The sequence below is a fragment of the Mytilus galloprovincialis genome, chromosome 13, assembly GCF_965363235.1.
Source record: "Mytilus galloprovincialis chromosome 13, xbMytGall1.hap1.1, whole genome shotgun sequence".
Classification (NCBI taxonomy): domain Eukaryota; kingdom Metazoa; phylum Mollusca; class Bivalvia; order Mytilida; family Mytilidae; genus Mytilus; species Mytilus galloprovincialis.
The window spans coordinates 39,405,886-39,428,196 of NC_134850.1; the positions used below are offsets into that span (position 1 = coordinate 39,405,886).

General features: G+C 31.7%; 1 protein-coding gene across 1 annotated transcript; it reads right to left on the bottom strand.

Moving 5' to 3' along the window:
• Nucleotides 1–2,254: 2,254 nt before the first annotated feature.
• LOC143057522 (uncharacterized) lies at nucleotides 2,255–19,505 on the bottom strand. The gene is made up of 10 exons (XM_076230834.1): nucleotides 19,348–19,505; nucleotides 16,480–16,626; nucleotides 15,102–15,357; nucleotides 14,015–14,184; nucleotides 9,284–9,448; nucleotides 6,464–6,538; nucleotides 4,952–5,152; nucleotides 4,064–4,106; nucleotides 3,033–3,190; nucleotides 2,255–2,421 (listed from the first exon to the last, which is right to left on the bottom strand). Exons 1-10 carry the CDS (start codon nucleotides 19,355–19,357, stop codon nucleotides 2,255–2,257), a joined length of 1,392 nt encoding a protein of 463 aa, XP_076086949.1. The 5' UTR covers nucleotides 19,358–19,505.
• Nucleotides 19,506–22,311: the final 2,806 nt, after the last annotated feature.

Sequence of the window (22,311 nt, forward strand, 5' to 3'; positions counted from 1 at the left end):
TATCTGGAGTTTGTATTAAAAAACTTTTGTTTTTGTGTTTGCTATTTAAATACATCTGTCTTTTGTTGATCCTTTTTAAGTTTCTTCTTTTTTTCTTTTTGTTTTTGTCTTGTACATCACTACATGTCCTCTGGATTTTGACATTATGATTTTCTTTCTGAGAATAATTGGCTTTATATTGTCAGAAATGATATATTCAGATGGAAATCCTAGTATAAATTTTTAAAATTTGAAGTAGTAATCCTAAATTTTCCAAAACATTTGCATACCTGACAGTAAGACATTATCCACAAAGTGTTTTGGACATGTACTCTCTTCCATGTAAAGTCCTATTCTAGTTTCGTCCATTAGGTGTAGAATAAGCTCTTGTTCAGAATAATCATAGTGATTTAGCTTAGAGATTCTCCAGTCATTGTATGAAAAACCTGAAATCATATACACATACAATAAGCTTATATTGTAAACAAAATATTTAACTTTAAGATGATGAAAAGCAAAAATACTGTTCCTCTGCTTTAGATTTGTCAAGTGCTAAAAAAGATTTTCTACTTATGGAAAAAACTATATCAAAATTATAGAAAACTTCATCAGCTCTTACTCAAAATATGGACAATTTTATGTTAAAGGGGTTTTAAATTCTTTTGACTACTGTACAATACTAATTTTTAACCATTTTTAGCAAATCACTACTGTACTTTAAAATTCAAGACCCATATTTGCTATTTGAGGAGTAGAATATAAAGTAAACATTTTGGAAGGTGTATGAAACATTGTAACTTATACACTGTTCACAGTAGGGACTTTATTTTTAGACAACAAACATTAAAGGATGATAAACTTAAGTAATTTTATGTATAATTACTTGGTAATGTATAGTTTTGTCTCCAATCACATTGTTCTTTGGGTATATCAACATTGTCAAGTACGGTTATATTCTGTTCACATGGTTGTCTTGATGACATACATACTTCAAGCGACACTGATAATCTGTACTTCTGAGCATAGTGTAAATTGTGAACTTGATAGCTGAAAATAAGATCAACTTCAATAAATGATGTTCAATTGAAAAGTTATTGGCCTCTTTATGATTTCATAAGAAAAGAAAAGCATTGTTGAAATACAAAAAAAAACTGAAAGAAATGCTTCAACAGTAAATTTTTGCAGAAAATAAGAAACTTTTCATGAGAATTAGTTGGTGTTATTCAAGGTACAATGTATTTAAATTATTGCAAGATCTGTTATTCATACATATACACTGATTTAAAACTATCATATTACATGTACTAACTTAATTCTAAGGATTCCATTTAACCAAAAAGATTTCTTTGTTCCCCACTGATAGTTGAAAAGCATCTGTACAAATTGCAGTTTTTCTATTCCAACAGTCATCTTTAGGTTACAAGCATCCAGATCCAGAAACATGTTAAATGATCTCTGAAGAACAGGAACTTCAACACAACAGCTCATGAAAGTACATGAGTCACCCAGATGACATTTTGTTGTTGGTGATAGTACTGGTAAACTTGTAGATGCCAGACATTCTGGAAATAAAGAAGGCATACACTTAAAAAATAATATACTGCTCATTCACAGATGAGATTTATCATGGATCACACTTAAAAAAGATTGATTCAATGTTGGTTGCTTAACGTCTAGAAAAAAACAAAGAAGAACAATACATGGTTATAAATTAAACATGATCCAACTTCAGATCAAGAATAAGATTGTTATAGAAAATAACTGCAATAATGAAAACTTTATCAATAATCAAGCAATTTGAATGAAACTGCTTAATGTCCAACATTTTGTTAATGAAATAAATTGACAAATTAAAGATTTTGCACAATCATCAAATATCAGTAGATGTCTATTGATTTGAAAAATTTCACCAATTTGTATCATTACTCATTTGCAATGATACCAAATTACTTTGTTTTCTTACCAAAAACTCTCTGATCAAACTGAAAAATGTTGTCTACTTAACTTTCATTGAAAAAAATAAACCTATTTTATGATATGATATCTCAAAGTTTTACACCATATCGAACTTTGTAAACCGAACAATTTTCAGTCAGTGATTATGCAAGATGTGATACTACTACTATAAATATTTGGTAAACAGGAAGATAATATGCAATGGCAGTTAAAACATATTAAAATACATAGCATGTTCAAATAAAGCTTAATATCAAAGAGAGCTCTATATATACCAAACAAGTCATTTTGTATAAGGTATCAAAATAAATACATAACTCTAAATCATACCAGAGTTCCAGCTGTCTGAGAGCAAATTGCTATTTTCACATTCATTTGAGAAATAACTCTCAATGTCCAAATCATTGTACAATCTAAGAAGTTCAAGGCTACTTAAATTTCTAGAATCAATATTTCTTCCAGAAGTCCAATCCAAAAAGTCAAAATCTGAAATGGAATAAACATATCTTAGAAACAACAACAAACAGTTTCTCGTATTCTCTAAATATAATTCATCCTTCTCCTTTTATCAAATTATTGTCTTTTTAACAAGACACTCCTATAGATCCTAATCACTCACCTGATACCTATATAAAACTTGATATCTATGTTTACTTTATAAGCAATTCAGATTTTGTTTTCAAAACACATGAATTATTTTAAAATAAACAGTTTTTATGGGCACTCAAGTTCATTTGAATAGAACTTCTTTTGGCAAAATTTTCCAAGCCAACCAACTCTTGTTTAAACTTTAATTTTAATATTATCTAGGTAGCTGTCAATCTTCTGTTTCAAGATCAAAATTTCACCAATATAATCATTAAAACAAAATAACTCTAATGATGGTTTCAGTCAAATATTTACTTTTAGAACATCTTGTTTAATGATCACTATTGCAGTAAACAGTTTCTTCCTGTCTTTAACACTTTTGAAAGATAATATATATAAACCAAAACAACAAAAACTCAAAAAAATATCAAAAATTGTTATTTAAAGCCATTTACTCCTGAAATAGGTTAATTGATGGTTTGGTCATATTGGAATTTTTAAATGCTTACCTGTAACTCTGAAATCATTCTGCAAATTTCTAGGTTGTTTAGGAAGTCTTGCATTCTTTAGTATAAAAGTAGTCCAGGCACATGGTTTGTAACTCTCCCAACATACAGAAACCTCCATTGTCACCAAGTATTCATTCACTGATTCATATATATTATATCTAGATAAAGAAAAACATATACAAAACACTTGAATTATTAAATGAAATATAAAATATGTAACAAAACAGAAAAATCTTGTTTGAAACTATAAAAATATCCATATTAAAAAAATGCTTACGGTTTTTATTGGATTTTGCTATTGTGCTTTGCCTTTTTGTTTTTCTTTGTGGACATATTTTTAGTTTTTTTTAGTTATTAAGATTAGGACTCAATGTTGACTGCTGTACCCTAAGAGAGTTTTATAAAAGTATAACACAATCGTCCAGTTGAAGAAAGAAGTTTGCAAGTTGGAAGCGTCTGTGACAACAACATGGAGGACATCATAAACGCTTTTGGTATAGCGTCACAGTCTGCCACACAATGTGTGTCAGGTCATCAAAAGGCAGTAAACCTTCTTGTTAATCAAACACCAGGGGAAAGTATCCATAATAAGAAATTTGATCTGGAGCAGTGATACAAGCACAAATATAAACAATGTATGCCTCAATCGGCACATAGCTGGACAGAACCATCCTACACCACCATCTATTGGACATGTGTTACTACCCATCTAGTACTCGACAGCAGTCTAATTTTCATATTCAAATGTAGATATAGTGGCACTCTCATTGAATCTAGTATAATAGAGGGTTAGGATATTAATTTAGTTGCACTCTCCTAATATCCAATTTTGAGTTGTTCTGTTATAGCAGATGGGATTCAAGTTAATGTTGGAAACACATCCAAACCCAGATTAAATAGGCATCTTTCTATCCAACAACTCATTCAGGCATTTTGGTAATATATAAGTGCGACAGAGGGATGACTGCCCCTTTTATCACTACATACTACCAACTTAAGAACGCTGCAGGTATAACAATATCTATACATACCTCACTCTAAACACATTGAGCAATCTGAATTGATGTTCAACGCCTGAAAAAAAAGGTAATTGTTTGTAAATAGTTGCTAACATCATTTTTTTTCAAATCATAAGGTGTTACATTATAACATAACAAAATTGAGTGGGGTAGGGGGAGGATCTAAATTAAAATCAATAGAATTTCGGTTTTTTCATTTATTCCTATGCATATTTTTTTCTCAAAAAAAACAATACATAATATGATTCAAAGATATTATATCCTAAAACCATTTTTTAAGATAGAAAGAAATCTGATTCTAAAGTTAAACAAGAATGTGTCCATAGTACACAGATGTCCCACACACACTATAATTTTCTATGTTCCGTGGATCGTGAAATTGGGTCAAAAATCTAATTTGGCATTTAAATTAGAAAGATCATATCAAAGTGAACATGTGTACTAAGTTTCAAGTTGATTGGATTTCAACTTCATCAAAAACTACCTTGCACAAAAACTTTAACCTGAAGCGGGATGGACAAACGGACAAACAGACCCACAGACCAGAAAACATAATGCCCAATATGAGATGATAACTCTCATAACGGGTTTTCAGAAAATAAAAATAAAAAGTTGCAATTGAGTCACTAGACTTAAAAACATTTCTTGGCACAAAACAAAATTGGTTAATTCAGTACCAAAATTCAGTATCAAAAAGAAAGCTTAGTCTTATTTACAGCTAGCACCTTTAAAGCAAGTTAATTAATCTTTTTTTGTAATGTCTGTGTTGATAAGTTTTTTAGCTATCTGGGTAAACTTTTCTGTATTTTTCTTTGTTTGCCATTTTATTTCGTCATGATTTAGACTTTTTTTTTTGATTGTTCCTTGGTAATTTCTCCCTCTCCCTTTTTCTTAAATTACCAAAGTCAAATCCTAGCAAGGAGTCCCTAAATTGATGCCTTCCTACTCCAATCTCAAGTAACTGCAAATCCTGGTTAATTCCCAGATGCACCTCAATGGTTTTTCCAATGAAATCCAGATTCAAACAGCAAGATATATCTGTGCAGCTGCTTTTAAGGTGGCAAACAAGTGGATTTGATGTTATATTTGGTAAAACTGTATCTTGAATACAATCTACAACATAATAAGACCTTTCAAAAATAGATACGACTCAATATAGAAGTAAGGTACAACAATTTACAAAGTTTCATCAAATATTTGAAGTAAAAATATATTACAGAATTAGAACATTATTCAACTATCATAAAACAAACCACAAATTTAAAAAGTTCAGATTTAGCTTCTCAATTACCCATCTTCTTGATTTTGCCGTTAAATTTGCAAGAAAAAAAAAACTGACCAGTATATTCAGATTACAACATGGGAGGGTGCAAATTAATTCCGAAGAATTAACCACCTCAAGAAGAACTGAGATCATCTTTTAAAAGTCAAAAGGAACTTTTTGAAATCAAGCTGGACTTTTATAGAGTTCAGCTGGTCCTCATAAAGTTTATCATGACTTTGTAAAGTTCAACTGAACTTATAAAGAGTCCATATTTTTGCAAGAAATACCAGCTGGATTCAGACGGACTTAATGTACTGGATTCCTGTTAATTCAAATATTTCAAGCAAGTTTAAGGCAAATTTTGCTGTAATTCCAGCTGGTGTATTAATTATAAGCATTCAAATGAAAAGTTCAAATGAATATTATAAGTACAGTTCTCAGTTCAGCTACTGTCCAGCTGGACTATGCGTCATGTATTTCAAGTATGATATTAGTTCCTTCTAATATATGGCTTGCTTCAGGCTGGGAAAACAATATTTGTTATATCAATACTTTTTTTTACACAGGAATGACAGAACCAAAATGTAACAAGATTGCAATCCTGTAGCAAAGTATCCCACACTGATACCCCTGCTTTAAGTTTTGTTTATCCAAAATTTGGAAACGACACATAACACGGGAAAGCATGATCACATGAAGCCTGATAACAAATTTCATGAAGCTCTTTTATGGTTGTTGCAAAGAAAAAATGTGAAACCATTTCAAACATGGCCTGTATATATGTTAGAATAAAATATAAGTATTCTTAAACAGGAATTTGATGAGTAGTGAATCTGAATTTAGAAAGCTTCTATTTGAACCTTCCTAGATAAATGAAAATAAAAATTTTGAACATGGACATTGTGTTCAGAATGTATAAGTATTCAGTGAACAAGTTGTTGATGTGTGATGCATCTGAAAACATGCCACATTGTAAAGCGATGCTGACGTTGAAGCCATATAAAAAATTCCAGGAAGCTCTTATTTGTATTTCCTAAAGAAAAGGTGAAAGAAATTGTATGTGATGGACAGACTGACAAACATAAAATGGGACAGACAGAAGTAAAACATTAATTTGGAAAACATTCCAGGAAAAAATAGCGTCATACCTTTTTTCCAACCATTGACATCAACTTCATTCATGCTAATATTACAAGTATCATCAGTAACATATCTTGTCAACCCTGTTTGTTCAAGAAGTTCAGATACATAGTGTTCAGGTAAGATGGTATCGAATATAATTTTTCCTTCTCTATACCAATGTTCTAAAGAGAAATCTGAAATAAAAAAAAAAAGATGTCATTGTTTGTTTTCTTTGTGCAGAAATATGAAAATACATCGGACTCCTTTTTCATTGTGTAGGAAGGGACATAAACATGTTTATATGCCATATGCGTGTCAGGTTCCATTTAAAATCTGGTGGATAGCTGTCACATTGGAAATCATGCAACATCTCCTTATTTTTATACAGATCATCTGTCAACGCCTAATTTATGATGATGGTTATTGTTTAAATGATATAATTGTCTTACCTTTGGCCTGAAAATCTGTTTCCAGCTTGCAAACAGGTTTAGGCAATACAGTGTCCTTTAAAAAAGTTGTTTCAAATTCACATGAACTATTTGATTCCATGCAAAAGCTAAATGTCAAGTGCAGAACTATCACTTCTAGATGAGGGAGATCTTCTATGGTATACCTTTAATAACAAACAATTTAAGATGAAATGAAAGGTCATATGAATTGAAACAAGTTTTATAGTGACCAGTTGCACATATATACTGTGTGCTTTTGTAAAATATAATAACACCTGTATCTATTTTTTTTCAAGTTTCATATAAAGAATGTATATTTTTTATTTTCTTAAATTGTTACTGTTATTGTCATGTAGCATTTCAATAGTTAATGCATTTTTTCTGTAACCATTTCAATGGAACTCTGCTGTAAAATATGTTTGCTGTAGTTTACAGGTTAACGAAACTACATATGAACTTATGGCCTCTTCTTCCAGCTTTAATAACGAGAGCAATGTAACATTTAAAATTTGCTTCAATGTGATATTTGTGAACTTAACATAACAGATGTCCATTAATTCATGGGTAAAGTTAAACATTTTCTATAAGCATAAAGATATTCTTTTCAAAACCATGAAATAAAATATCAATTTTACCAGTTGATCAGTTTGTTGGAGAAGAAGCTACAATTTGGTAAACTGTTTAATGGTGGGATTATAATTTAACTCTAATAATGAAGCATACATACTTCAGTCTTGCCACCCCAAGCATATTGAAATGTTCTGTTTCTCCATAGGTATAATCCAGCAGGCTATACTTGTGGTACATTTTCTCGATTCCAACAATTACACTTGAATGACAAGTATCTACATCTAGATAAAAGCTAAATGTTGTCTTAAGTAGTGGTATTTCAGCACAGCATTCTATATTTGTGCAGGACTCAAAAAGTTTGCACATAAGGTTTCCAGGCAATCTTGGTAGGATTACATCTTGTGGACATTCTGTAAAAAAATCACCCATGAGTTATAAATAACATCAAGCTATTATAACTAGGGGGGCCCCCCTTTTGTCAGAAAATTTGGATGATTATATTGGGAATCACTGAAGTATGACAGGAGAGGGCCCCCTTAGGTCAGTCAGCCACTGATGCATATGAAATATCTGTCTCTCATAAACAAAATATCTGTCTATCATAAGTCTAATAAATATAAAAAAGATACTGTATTTTCAGAAATAGAAGTACTGTCATGACTATGAGGCCTTCAGTTTCTTATCTGATGATACATATAATCCTTTTTTACTTCCATTTTTTTTTTCTTCTTAATTTCACATTACCACCCCTCTCTATTTTCAATTTTCAATATTAAACATTATGTCCATTATAACTTTATTTAGGGGGAAAAAGTAACAAATAACAAGTTATTGAGAACTATTTAATTTGAATTGTTATCCCAATTTATCAATTCTTGAGGTTTGACTGCTCCAAAAAGAAAAAATTAGCACAAAGCAACTGAATATAAAAATAACCTATGTTGGATTCCATGCTAACTTCACCAACTTTTTCTCAGATTTGAACTGAATTTCAATGTGATTGGTGAAATTTCAAACACCTGTGACATTACCAGTTCCAAAAATATTTGTTGACATACATGCTCAGGAATAAAAAAAAAAACAGTACAGGTAAAAAATGAGCAGCAATCCAACAACACAAAAATCACAACTGAAATATAACATATGCTCTTTTGGTCATTGTGGTTGGGTTCGCCTTACATTTTCCTTAATTAATACTGTTTTCTTTGTAAAATGTAAATTATTCTAGGATTTATAAAATATCTATTTCTTATTTTCAAGGAATATCCTCATAAATATAAGAGGACAGAAAACAAAAATTAAATTGATAAACTATTTTCCTTATGTGAAGGTACCGGTAGGCATGTATACAAACCACAGTATAATCAAAGTGATTCAAATATAGAGGATAAACTATAGGCACTTTGAAAACAACTCACACAATGCTACAAGGATACCCCTTGCAAAGTGCATGCTTTCCTTAGAAATGATTTAAGTCCCATTACTCTGGAACAACAAAGCCAAAAAATTCAAAATTAGAAAGAAAACTTTCAATCCCAAAGTTAGGATAAAAAAAAACATGAGAAATGGTCAATGAAAATTTGAGTTATCATACATGTGTTGACCAACAGACAGGTGTGTAAAAACTCTCTATTGAAAATATCACTCAAACATGGAGAAAAAAATAGCAGACATTAATTCATGGTATTTTTTTTCTAGGTTTAGCGATTTAATTTTTTTTCATCCAAACATGTACGACCGACATTTCAACTTACCTACTTTCCCTACTGAAGATATTTTTCTCTCTCCTGATCATTACAATAAAGAATGATCAATGCATTAACTTACCATTCTTCCATCCATTCTGATATGCTGTTTTATTCATCTGACAAGGAGGATCTAGTTGATAAGAACCTACATTCAGGTCAAAGAGCAATTGTTTAACTGTGTAAGCAGGCAAAGGTGAGACATTTGGAAAATCGCTCTCAATCAACCAATTTTGTAGAGAAAAATCTGGAAATAAAGAAAATCATTAGAATTCGAAATGAGAATCAATACAATAATGATGCATGAGGTTTAAGGCTGTTAGATTGATAATGGTGGAATACTTTTTAAGGTGTTAGTTGAATTAATTCATTTTAACTGAAATATCACTTACCTTACTCATCTCTAGCTAACGGGTTAAATTGAAGACCACATGAATACAGATTCAATGAGGTCAAATTATACACTTGCAAGTTAATAATCATCAGAAAAGTTTCTTAGTTTGTTTTGACAAAATTGAACTAAACTGGCTGCTCAAAGCCAATTAATATTTCACTCTTTTGCTTTCATTAATGATTGAACAAAAACAAGAATGTGTCCAAAGTACACGGATGCCCCACTCGCACTATCATTTTTCATGTTCAATGGACCGTGAAATTGGGTAAAAAATCTAATTTGGCATTAAAATTATAAAGATCATATCATATGAAACATGTGTAATTTCAAGTTGATTGGACTTCAACTTCATCAAAAACTACCTTGACCAAAAACTTTAACCTGAAACTCCCACTTTCATTTTCTATGTTCAGTGGACCGTGAAATTGGGTAAAAAATCTAATTTGGCATTAAAATTATAAAGATCATATCATATGAAACAAGTGTACTAAGTTTCAAGTTGATTGGACTTCAGCTTCATCAAAAACTACCTTGACCAAAAACTTTAACCTGAACGGACGGACGCACAGACAGACGGACGAACGATATCAGGATCGTAAAACAAGTCAAAAACCTGATTTTCACAAAATATACCCGAAAAAATTATTGGTTACCGATTTTAAAGTTGTCATAATTTGTTGTTGCAAGTAATCGGTTTACCTGATGGGTCATAACAATCCTCAAAATTAATTAATATTTGTAAACAGAAATTCAGTCAGAGTACGGCCTTTGATTTTTAACCAATTTATCATACAAGCACAATTTGCAATGTTTACCGTAGTTCCATGACAAAATCCTATTAACTAAAAGATGAGAACAGTGTAATGAACTCTTAAGAAAACATCGTTTATCTTGAAATCCATTTAATTTTTTAAATCAGACATGAGTCTGTTGATTCAAAATCGATGCCATTTTGTATACACTTCTACTGTGTATAAGCATCTGCCAGTAAGACATCTCTGAACACAAAGAAAGAAAACTCAAATTGTATCCATTTTCTCATTAATACTGACAGACTTAATAAAAATCTGAATTTATCTTTCTAACTTTAGGACATATAGGTTCATGTCGTTTGAGTCATGGTCTAAAGATAAGCAGGTCTTTGGAGGGGGGTAAGGGGGGTCTTCACTTTAAATCCTTTATTTTTTATTGTCATTTTTCTCTTTTCTTAAATTGTTTTGACAATTTTAAAATAAGTACAAGAATCATGCAAATACAAGTGAAACTGCGAGCTACTGCTCACTGATGATACCCCCGCCGCAAGTGGATAATATTGATAGTGTAAAAATATGCAAGTGTTCAGTAAACAGGAAGTTGTCGAGTGATGAATCTGAAAACGCATCACACGGTATAGCTGACTTATATAAATCCTGAAACCAAATTTCAGAAATCCTTGTATTGTAGTTCCTGAGAAAAATGTGACGAAAATTTTCAACTTGGTTATCATGTGTAAAATCATACAAGTGTTCGGTAAACAGGAAGTTGTCAAGTGATGAATCTGAAAACGCATCACACGGTATAGCTGACTTATATAAATCCTGAAACCAAATTTCAGAAATCCTTGTATTGTAGTTCCTGAGAAAAATGTGACGAAAATTTTCAACTTGGCTATCATGTGTAAAATCAGACAAGTGTTCGGTAAACAGGAAGTTGTCAAGTGATGAATCTGAAAACGCATCACACGGTATGGCTGACATATATAAATGTTGATACCAAATTACAGAAAGGGTGGATGTGTAGTTCCTGAGAAAAATGTGACGAAAGTTTCATGGGACGGACTGACTGACGGACGGACGGACTGATGGACGAACGGACTGACAGACAGAGGTAAAACAGTATACCCCCCCTTTTTTAAAGCGGGGGTATAATAATAAAGCGGGGGTATAAAAAGAAATCCAGGCTTATAAGCTTATCATCAGTATACCAAAAGAAAAAAGAAGAGATATGAGACTATTTTAAGAGTAAACTAGAGGCTCTAAAGAGCCTGTGTCGCTCACCTTGGTCTTGTGCATATTAAACAATGGACACGGATAAATTCATGACATAATTGTGTTTTGGTGATAGTGATGTGTTTGTAGATCTTACTTTACTGAACATTCTTGTTGCTACAATTATCTCTATCTATAATGAACTTGGCCCAGTAATTACAGTGGAAAATATTTTCTAAAAATTAACAAAAATTTATGAAAAATGTTAAAAATTAACTATAAAGGGCAATAACTCCTTAAGGGGTCAATTGACTATTTTGGTCATGTAAACTTATTTGTAGATCTTATTTTGCTGAACGTTATTGCTGTATACAGTTTATCTCTATCTATAATAATATTCAAGATAATAACAAAAAACGGCAAAATTTCCTTAAAATTACCAATTCAGGACAGTAACCTAACAACGGGTTATCCGATCCATGTGAAAACATCAGGGCAGATAGATCTTGACCTGATAAACAATTAAACCCTGTCAGATTTTCTCTTAATGCTTCGGTTTTTGAGTTATAAGCCAAAAACTGCATTTTACCCCTATGTTCTATTATTAGCCGTGGCAGCCATTTTGGTTGATTGGCCAGGTCACACCACACATTTTTTAAACAAGTTACCCCAATGATGACTGTGACCAAGTTTAGTTTAATTTGGCCCAGTAGTTTCAGAGAAGAAGATTTTTGTAAAAGATTACTAAGATTTACGAAAAAATGATTAAAAATTGACTATAAAGGGCAATAACTCCTTCAGGGGTCAACTGACCATTTTGGTCATGCTGACTTATTTGTAAATCTTACTTTGCTGAACATTATTGCTGTTTACAGTTTATCTCTATCTATAATAATATTCAAGAATAACCTAACCAAAAACAATACTCCTAAAGGGGTCAACTGACCATTTTGGTCATGTTGACTTATTTGTAAATCTTACTTTGTTGAACATTATTGCTGTTTACAGTTTATCTCTATCTATAATAATATTCAAGATAATAGCCAAAAACAGCAAAAATTACCTAAAATTACCAGTTCAGGGGCAGCAACCCAATAACGGGTTGTCGGATTCATCTGAAAATTTGAGGGCAGATAGATCTTGACCTGATAAACAATTTTACCCCATGTCAGATTTGTACTAAATGCTTTGGTTTTTGAGTTATAAGCCAAAAACTGCATTTTACCCCTATGTTCTATTTTTAGCCATGGCGGCCATCTTGGTTGGTTGGCCGGGTCACGCCACACATTTTTTAAACTAAATACCCCAATGATGATTGTGGCCAAGTTTGGTTTAATTTGGCCCAGTAGTTTCAGAGGAGAAGATTTTTGTAAAAGTTAACGACGACGGACGACGGACGCCAAGTGATGGGAAAAGCTCACTTGGCCCTTCGGGCCAGGTGAGCTAAAAACAGTGCATGCAGAAACACCGCAAAAACTGTAACCCTTATAAATCTGGTCGGGCACTAAATCCCCCATGGGGATTTTCAAAAGTTGGCAGGTCTGAAATATGAATGCGTCCCTTAAAATGTTTTCATTAAGTTTTTTTTTTTCTCCAAATTTTAATCATTTGAAAAAAAAATTAATAGTTAAACAAGAGTGCACACACTGATATGTCACCTGCTTTACTCATTGATTCTATGTTGATAGTCCTAAATATGAAGTTTTACTACAAGTATCACATAAACTTAACATGATCCAAGAAAATGAGACCAAGGTCCGATTAAACTTCTAGGAATTACATGTACACCTTACAATCATTCTATACACAAAATATAATTGACCTATTGCTTATAGTTGCTAAAACAAATTAACCCAGATAATTTAACATTGTCAAATGAACCATGAAAATGAGATCAATGTCAGATGACACCTGCCAGTTAGACATGTTTGCCTTACAATAATTCCATACCCCAAATATAGTAGACCTATTTTCTTATAGTATCTGATAAATGGACTTGACCACAAAACTTTACCTTGTTCACTGATCCATGAAATGAGGTCAAGGTCAAGTAAAAACTGTCTGACAGGCATGAGGATCTTGCAAAGTAGACACATACTAAATATAGTTGTTCTATTACTTATAATTATACAATCAAGAAATCAACAATACAAAATTTTTTACTTTTTTTGTCTAGTAGTCACTGAACCATAAAAATGAGGTCAAGGACAACGTACATATGACAAACAGAAAACCAGTGCCACATATCATACTAAGTCATTATTTTATTTAGAGAAGTTGGATGGTAAGTATACCTTTTACCACTTACATTTACTTCCCTCTAACAACCATATCTCTAAAGCAATAACTTGATTTTTTTGCCAGTTGATCAGAGTGTGAAGATGATTTGAGTAATTGGAATAGCAATAGCCAAAAACCTAAAGCATAAGCACAATAAAAATATCATACTTACTGCTAATAAGGAAACCTGTATTCCAATCACATTTTTGTTTTGGCAGTTTATATTGGTTAAAAATCTGGACTGAGATTTCACAAGGCAATGAACTGTCAGCTTCCATGCAAACACTCAGTGTTAAATCAATGAGATACTGTTCTTCTGCTGTTAGATCCACTATTCTAAACCTGCAATGATCATTTCATTAAAATATGTAATAGTGAAATTCAGAAATTATATGATCTGATAACTTTAAGGTGGTACCTAACACTAAAGGGAGATAACTCTGTAAAATCAGATAAACGTTTTAATTAAGTTGCGTTGTTAAGGGAATATTAAACTTCTCAACGATCAAAATTAGTGTTTGTCAAACTGCTATATAACCAGTGTATTTTTTCTGATAAAATGGTTGGTTCAAATTTTTTGAAATTTTTATATTGTTGTCAAAGGGTCAAAGTAAATACTTTGTCAAAATTTTATGAAAATTAAACGAGCCAAACTAATTTTAGCGAAGGTGTTGGATACCACCTTAATCTAAATTTATAATATTAAAATAAAACCTATCTCGTATGAAATATTATTGGTTGATGTACCATGTAAATTCATATTTTGCATAATTTGATTAAAACATGATTTAAAAATCTTGAAATAAGATGCATGTTATTTGCAGTCTTAAAATAATGCATTTTGGCAAAAATGGCAAATGTTTATATTCTTAAAAGGAGAAAGAAAATTAAATAGCAGGTGCACAACTTCCTGTCCTATAGGAAATCAGTGCAAGTTTTTTTTTTAATTCTGCTAAGCTGTTTTAGGGTAGTTTCATATCAACAAAGTAATATATGTAGAAATGGCTTTGTCAATGTTTAGGAAAAGGAAAACTAAGCAATCACTTTAAGAGCAAAAATCAAAATAGCAGGCACACAACTGTATGTTCTATAAACGCATATGTTTAATTCCGTTGAGAACTATTTTCAAAGAGTTGCGTTGCAAACAACATCAAGCAAGACAACAGAAAAGATCCCTATATATAAATGTTTGTATCAGATGGCATAAAACTAAATGTATCTTCAACTCTAAAAAATAACACACGGTCTTATATACATACTCCATTTGGACAAATCCAAACAGCCAGACTTGGACAGGGTATCCCCATTCATAGTCAAACAACCATTTACTGAACTGTAGTTGTTCAATGGCAACAGTCAGCTTGAAGAGACATGGTTCTATGTTAATTGACGTTTTAAATGATTGTCCAATTTTTTCTGGAGTTATACAGCAGTCTACTTCATTACATGTATCACCTATATGACATCCTACTGGTTCTGTGTTGTTGGGTAAAACTGCCAAAGATTGATTACACTCTGTAAAAACATATTCATATACAGTTACTTTTAACCTTCACCACATTTAATATCTCTTCTGAGTCTAGCTATTTGACATCCTAAGATCACAGTCATTTAAAAAATCCCACCAGCTCATTCTTAAATAGATTTTTTCAGTGCAGTATACTACTTTTATCCCTTTCCTCCATAATGACGCCTTTTTACACCACCCCCTTTACTCCATAATGACGCCTTTTGACGCCTGTGTAGTACCTCAGTTGAAATGCTTCGACTTCAAAATGTCTGCATCATACTTAAAAAAAATTGTATCCAATACAAAAAGGAGATTCATGAGAATTATCTGACTTGAATTTCATTGATGAAACATTGGTTTTCACAATGCATCAACACTTTAAAACTGATGATTTTTTTTAACTGAAAAAAATCCTATGCGAATCAAGTATATTAAAAAAAAATCCATGGAGGAAAGCTTAAGGTTTAAGGAGAAGTAAAATAAAATAATAGAAAAGTCTACCTGCTCTAACTCAAAGTATGGACAATATTATGTTAATAAAGCCTATAATTCAGCTTGACAGTTTTAGACATATATTATTTTTTTATTTTTTCAACTGGACAAAATCATTACTCTACCTCAAAATTTATAACTAACAATATTAATTCTATGCACAAATATAAAGTAAAAAATTTGGAATGTGTATGAAAGAGTTATTGCCACAGTTTTGATTGTGATAATTTCTTTTAAAACTATCACTTTTGTTCAATTAGAATAAATCCTACTAAAAAAACATAATTTTGAAAGATGACAGTGTTTATAGAAGTTTTGGAAATTTTAGACCTTAGTTCTCAAACAAATACCATTTCAATGGACCATCAAATGAAATATATCATACCATTATTATTGCAACTTCAAAACAACTCACTAACAACATAAATTATCTTCTATCTTTTCTGTGCTTATAAAATAAAAATAATCAACAAATTGGAATTTGTACCGAATTTTGATATAGAAATAGTTTAACATTGAAATAATATAAAACTAAATATCTAATATGAGAGAAAGATGGGGAGACTAGAAAGCATTTTATGTTAACAAAAATGTGAAACCATTGTATAGGCTAATAAGAAAAAAATCATCTTCACCATTTATCCAACCAACTATACTGCATTGGTCTGTATTTAAAAAGTCTGTTAAACCAAGTGTTTCCATTAGGTCTGTCCTATCATTCGCACTAAGTGTATTGTCAGTTGATAAACCTTTTCCTGCCATAAACTCCTTGTATGAAAAATCTGCACAAGACAAATATAACATCAATTCTGAAATACTTATAAAATATTAGAAATTACTTATTAGTTATAACTATTCCATACATTTCACAGTGACTTGACTGTTAGTGTTGCTCTCCACCAATTGCAACTTATTCAAAATTTTGACCAAATTGCAATTTGTTTTATTAAACCAAATTGTTCAACTGGTCAAAATATTGAACAAACTGTTCAGTCAAAATGTGAAAGTGCAAGGTGATAAAATAAAACATACTTACAATCCTATAAGACTTTAACTCCACTTTAATGATGCTGTGACAAAATTAGTCTATCAGTTTGTATAGGTATATTATAGTCATTACAATGCTTAAGGTGAACTTGTTATTTTGAATTGCTATCAAAATGTCCAAACTAAGCTTTCATATAGTTTATATATTGTTTCTATGTGAGGATCTGGACCGTTTCCAAGTTCTCATACAGGAGGGGTGGGGTGACCACAGGGACTTCCCCTATATTTCATTTGATTTGTTATATTGTCCCATACATAAGTATATATGATTGAGGGGTGAGGATCTTGACCAAATCCAAGTTCTCAAACAGGAGGGTGTACAGTGACCATAGGGACTCACCCTATATTTCATTTGAATTGTTATAGCGGGGGGGATCTTAACCATTTCCATGCAGGAGAGGGTGGGGTGACTCCAGGGACTCCCCCTATATTTTATTTGATTTATTATAGTGTCCTATACTTGATTATATGGTTTAGGGGTGGGGATCTTGGCCGTTTCCAAGTTATCAAACAGGAGGGGGTAGAGTGGCCCAAAGGACGCCACCTATATATCATATGATTTGCTTACATTCAGGTATTATATAATATAGTTGCATTATTTGTAAAAATAAAGTAAGAAACTTTCAGCTACTTTTATTGACCCTTCAAAATTGAGAAAAAAATACCCCTTCAAAATTGCAGTAATATGTTAACACTTTAAAAGCATCTCACATGCATAATCATCATTTATCACTGATAAAGAAAATTTACACTGTGAACATGAACATATATATTGTTAGATATACTATTACTGTCACATTGTATTGGATTTTGACATTAAAATTTGTCAAAAAGTAATTTTGAGTTTCTGTATAAAATATTTTCTGCTTTTTCTTTCTTTTACATATATCTTTCGGTTTTCAATTCTAGTGTTTATATTCATTTTACCATGCATAGATGTATTTTGTCACCTGCCTGGATTTTTTTTGTAGTTAATCGCCAAAACCCCGGAATTACCCTTATCCGCTTCCAGAAATCGGATCCGATATTGTAAAATTTTGTCTTTACGGCAGCCATTGTTGTTGTGTTTACAATGTTGTTTTTGTCAATCAGATACAACATGTATGATTTTACTCGAATTTACACATTATTTGTCGACGATTTTCTGTATAAAGCTAGCCGTTGTACAAAATGAACATCGCTGTCATAAATAAAAATGATAAAAATAAATTTTTAGATCGTTTATTTGAAGACTTTGGTGAAAAGGTTTGCAAAGTTATTTTGTATTTTCTTTCAAGTGGAAGGGGACTCTGTCGGGCGTAGCTAGAAAACAAGTTGAAATTCTGCTTGCAAAAGTGGAAGGTTGCGGACCTCGGACCACCGCTAATTTGAACCACTGCCTCCAAATTGGAAAGATATGAAAATTTCATTTTCTAATTTGAAATTGCCGCCAACAGCATAAACAGTTGAACTTATTATATAACAGACTACTGACGTAGTTGTACTATGTATTGATGACAAACAATATTCCTACGACTTTTGCCATTTGGGAAATCTAAACTACTTGTCTTAAGAGAATTTCAGCGATTAAATATTTCATACAATTGTTCTTTGACATCTTAGCCAAAAGCACAGGTCATAATAAACTACACAAGGATTCCTAATGAGCACTACTTCCTATGTGTAACTTAAAAACGATCATTTATGGTTTTTCTGGTCATATTTTTTGTAACCAAGAATTAAAAGTATTAAAAAAGTGTTCAATTAGTTATATATAACATAGTTGCCAGCTAGATAATAACAATGGCAAGTATTTCAGCATTTATTGGGTAGAACACAAATCTAGAGTGCTCGCATAATGCAGCTTAACAGCATAAAAATGCATGTATTTTATTCAGGAACTTTAACTGTCAATCACCACTTTTTATATTAGTAACACCATGCAGCTTCACCTTTTCCAAGGGTACACTTTAAAATTTCCTTTATATATATACAAATCTAGTGTGCACTTTATTATATACTTTACATATTATAGTGTGAACCTAAATATATCCTATACAAATTATCTTAGTGTGCACTTAAATATATCCTATACAAATAATTATAGTGTGCAGTTAAATATATCCAATACAAATTATTCAAGTGTGCACTTAAATATATCCTGTACAAATTATTCTAGTGTGAACTTAAATATATCCTGTACAAATTATCCAAGTGCACACTTAAATATATCCTACACAAATTATTCTAGTGTGAAATTAAATATATTCTGTACAAATTATCCAAGTCCACACTTAAATATATCCTATACAAATTATTCTAGTGTGAACTTAAATATCTCCTGTACAAATTATCCAAGTGCATACTTAAATATATCCTATACAAACTATTCGAGTGTGCACTTATATATATCAATAACAAAATATTCTTGGGTGCTCTATAAAAAAAAAAATATCAGTGAAAATTTTTTCACTTACTTGGATCCATGAAATCACTTTTCCACTCGCATACAGACTTTGGAAGAACCGTATTCTTCAATAGAGGGACTGATATTTGACATGAAGAATTTGATTCCAAGCAAACAGTAATATCAAGTGTAACTTCAAACTTTCTTTCTGTAGGATAATCTTTTATCTCAAAGCTGAAAGTAAATTGTGCATTATCATTTGTGATAGGAAAACCAATAGTTTAATGAAAATCCTTTATCAAAGTATTACAAAGCAACAAAACTTTAACTTTGTCAGTGTGTTTTAAAAAAAAATCATTTGTAAAAAAAACAGTATGGTGTATGCTTGTTGAAGTTTATATGCTAACAAATTATGCACGATCATATATTTATCACTTTCAGTTTAATGATCATGATTTTCTGAAAATTCTAATATGATATGCTTCATTCGCTTTATGAATAAACCCATGCTCTAAATCCAATAAAATTTGTTTGCACATGCGTATATTGATTTCTACAGAATAATGAGTTCTATCAAATTGGTATGCATTTAATATATTTGATTATCTTTAAACATTTCCAAACTCTTAAATAATGCACATGTTGTTACTAAATCATTTATTATGAGTGTAATGCGTTGCACTTCGAAATTGACATATTTAACCTTGATACGACAACCGTTCATGCTGGCTGTTCAAAACCCCTCCCTCTGAAAAATCACAATACCAGTTGTTTGCTTGTTAACAAACAAATAGAGGCTCTAAAGAGCCTGTGTCGCTCACCTAAGTATATGTGAGTATTTAAGAAAGGAACAGATGGATTCATGACAAAGTTGTGTTTTGGTGATGGTGATGTGTTTGTACATCTTACTTTACTGAACATTCTTGCAATTTACAATTATCTCTATCTATAATGAACTTGGCCCAGTAGTTTCAGTGGAAAATGTTAGTAAAAACTTACAAATTTTATGAAAATTGTTAAAAATTGACTATAAAGGACAATAACTCCTTAGGGGGTCAATTGACCATTTCGGTCATGTTGACTTATTTGTAAATCTTACTTTGCTGAATATAATTGCTGTTTACAGTTTATCTCTATCTATAATAATATTCAAGATAATAACCAAAAACAGCCAAATTTCCTTAAAATTACCAATTCAGGGGCAGCAACCCAACAAAGGGTTGTCCGATTCATCTGAAAATTACAGGGCAGATAGATCTTACCCTGATAAACAATTTTACATCATGTCAGGTTTGCTCTAAATGCTTTGGTTTTTGAGTTATAAGCCAAAAACTGCATTTTACCCCTATGTTCTATTTTTAGCCGTGGCGGCCATCTTGGTTGGATGGCGGGGTCACCGGACACATTTTTTAAACTACATACCCCAAAGATGATTGTTGCCAAGTTTGGATAATTTTAGCCCAGTAGTTTCAGAGGAGAAGATTTTTGTAAAAGATTACTAAGATTTACGTAAAATGGTTTAAAATGGACTATAAAGGGCAATAACTCCTTAAGGGGTCAACTGACCATTTCGATCATGTTGACTTTTTGTAAATCTTATTTTGCTGAACATTATTGCTGTTAACAGTTTATCTCTATCTATAACAATATTCAAGATAATAACCAAAAACAGTAAAATTTCCTTAAAATTACCAATTTAGGGACAGCAACCCAACAACGGGTTGTCCGATTCATCTGAAAATTACAGGCAGATAGATCTTGACCTGATAAACAATTTTACATCTGTCAGGTTTACTCGAAATACTTTGGTTTTTGAGTTATAAGCCAAAAACTGCATTTTACCCCTATGTTCTATTTTTAGCCATGGCGGCCATCTTGGTTGGTTGGCGAGGTCACCGGACACATTTTTAAAACAAGATACCCGTAATGATGATTGTGGCCAAGTTTGGTTTAATTTGGCCCAGTAGTTTCAGAGGGGAAGATTTTTGTAAAAGCTAACGACGGACGACAACGGACGACGGACGCCAAGTGATGAGAAAAGCTCACTTGGCCCTTTGGGCCAGGTGAGCTAAAAAAGGGAGGTTCATGGAAGAGCCTATACAAACGTTCTACACCTATACACATCGAACATAGAAATTACCTTAATTGTCCTAATTAGAATCGAAATAATTGATGCAAGCTATACTTTATTTTAGTTTTAACATGGGTAGGCATTATATTCGTATTATTCTAGCCCTCACTATCGCTTGTGCAAAAATAATCACGAATATAATGCCGACCCATGTTAAAACTGCAATAAAGTATAGCTTGCATCAATTATTTCTTAATCTTTTAGTTTAATTATATACTTACTCTAGACCAACAAATCCAAAGAGTTTTATATGCTCCTGTTTGCCATAGTCATAATCAAAGAGACTGATGTTAACAGTATACTTTTCTATCCCTATGCTCATCCTTTTGTTACAGGGATCCAGTGTAAGATATGTATTTATAGATCTGCCTATCATTTCCACGGTTGAACAGCAAGTTATTCCAGTACAGTAGTCATAGAGATGACAGACAGTGGATTCATCCAATGCATTCAAAGTTACTTCCTTCTGACAGTCTGCAAAAAAATATCACATTTCATTATCTGTAAGAACTTCAAGCTTATAAAGAAAGCTTATAAAGGAAGATTTATCTGGTACATAATATATATATATATAAAGGCTTTAAAAATTCAGCATTGCTTGCTTATATCTATGACACATGTACATGTCAACAATGACCAACTCTATTTAGCATGCTTGAGAACAGGATTGATTTCAATAGATCAAGACTTTTCAGAGGGGAAGATTTTTAAAAGTTTACAAATGAATGACCAAAAATGACATAAATAATATATAGTGACAGCATTTGCTGACACTGACCTTTCAAACTTCTTAACATTTCTAACCTTTTTTCCATCCTTTATTTCTTGGATAGTAAAGTAAATCATTGGGATCACACTGCCTCTGTAGGAGGAATGGGGCTACACCAAGATCGTGGAGAAGCA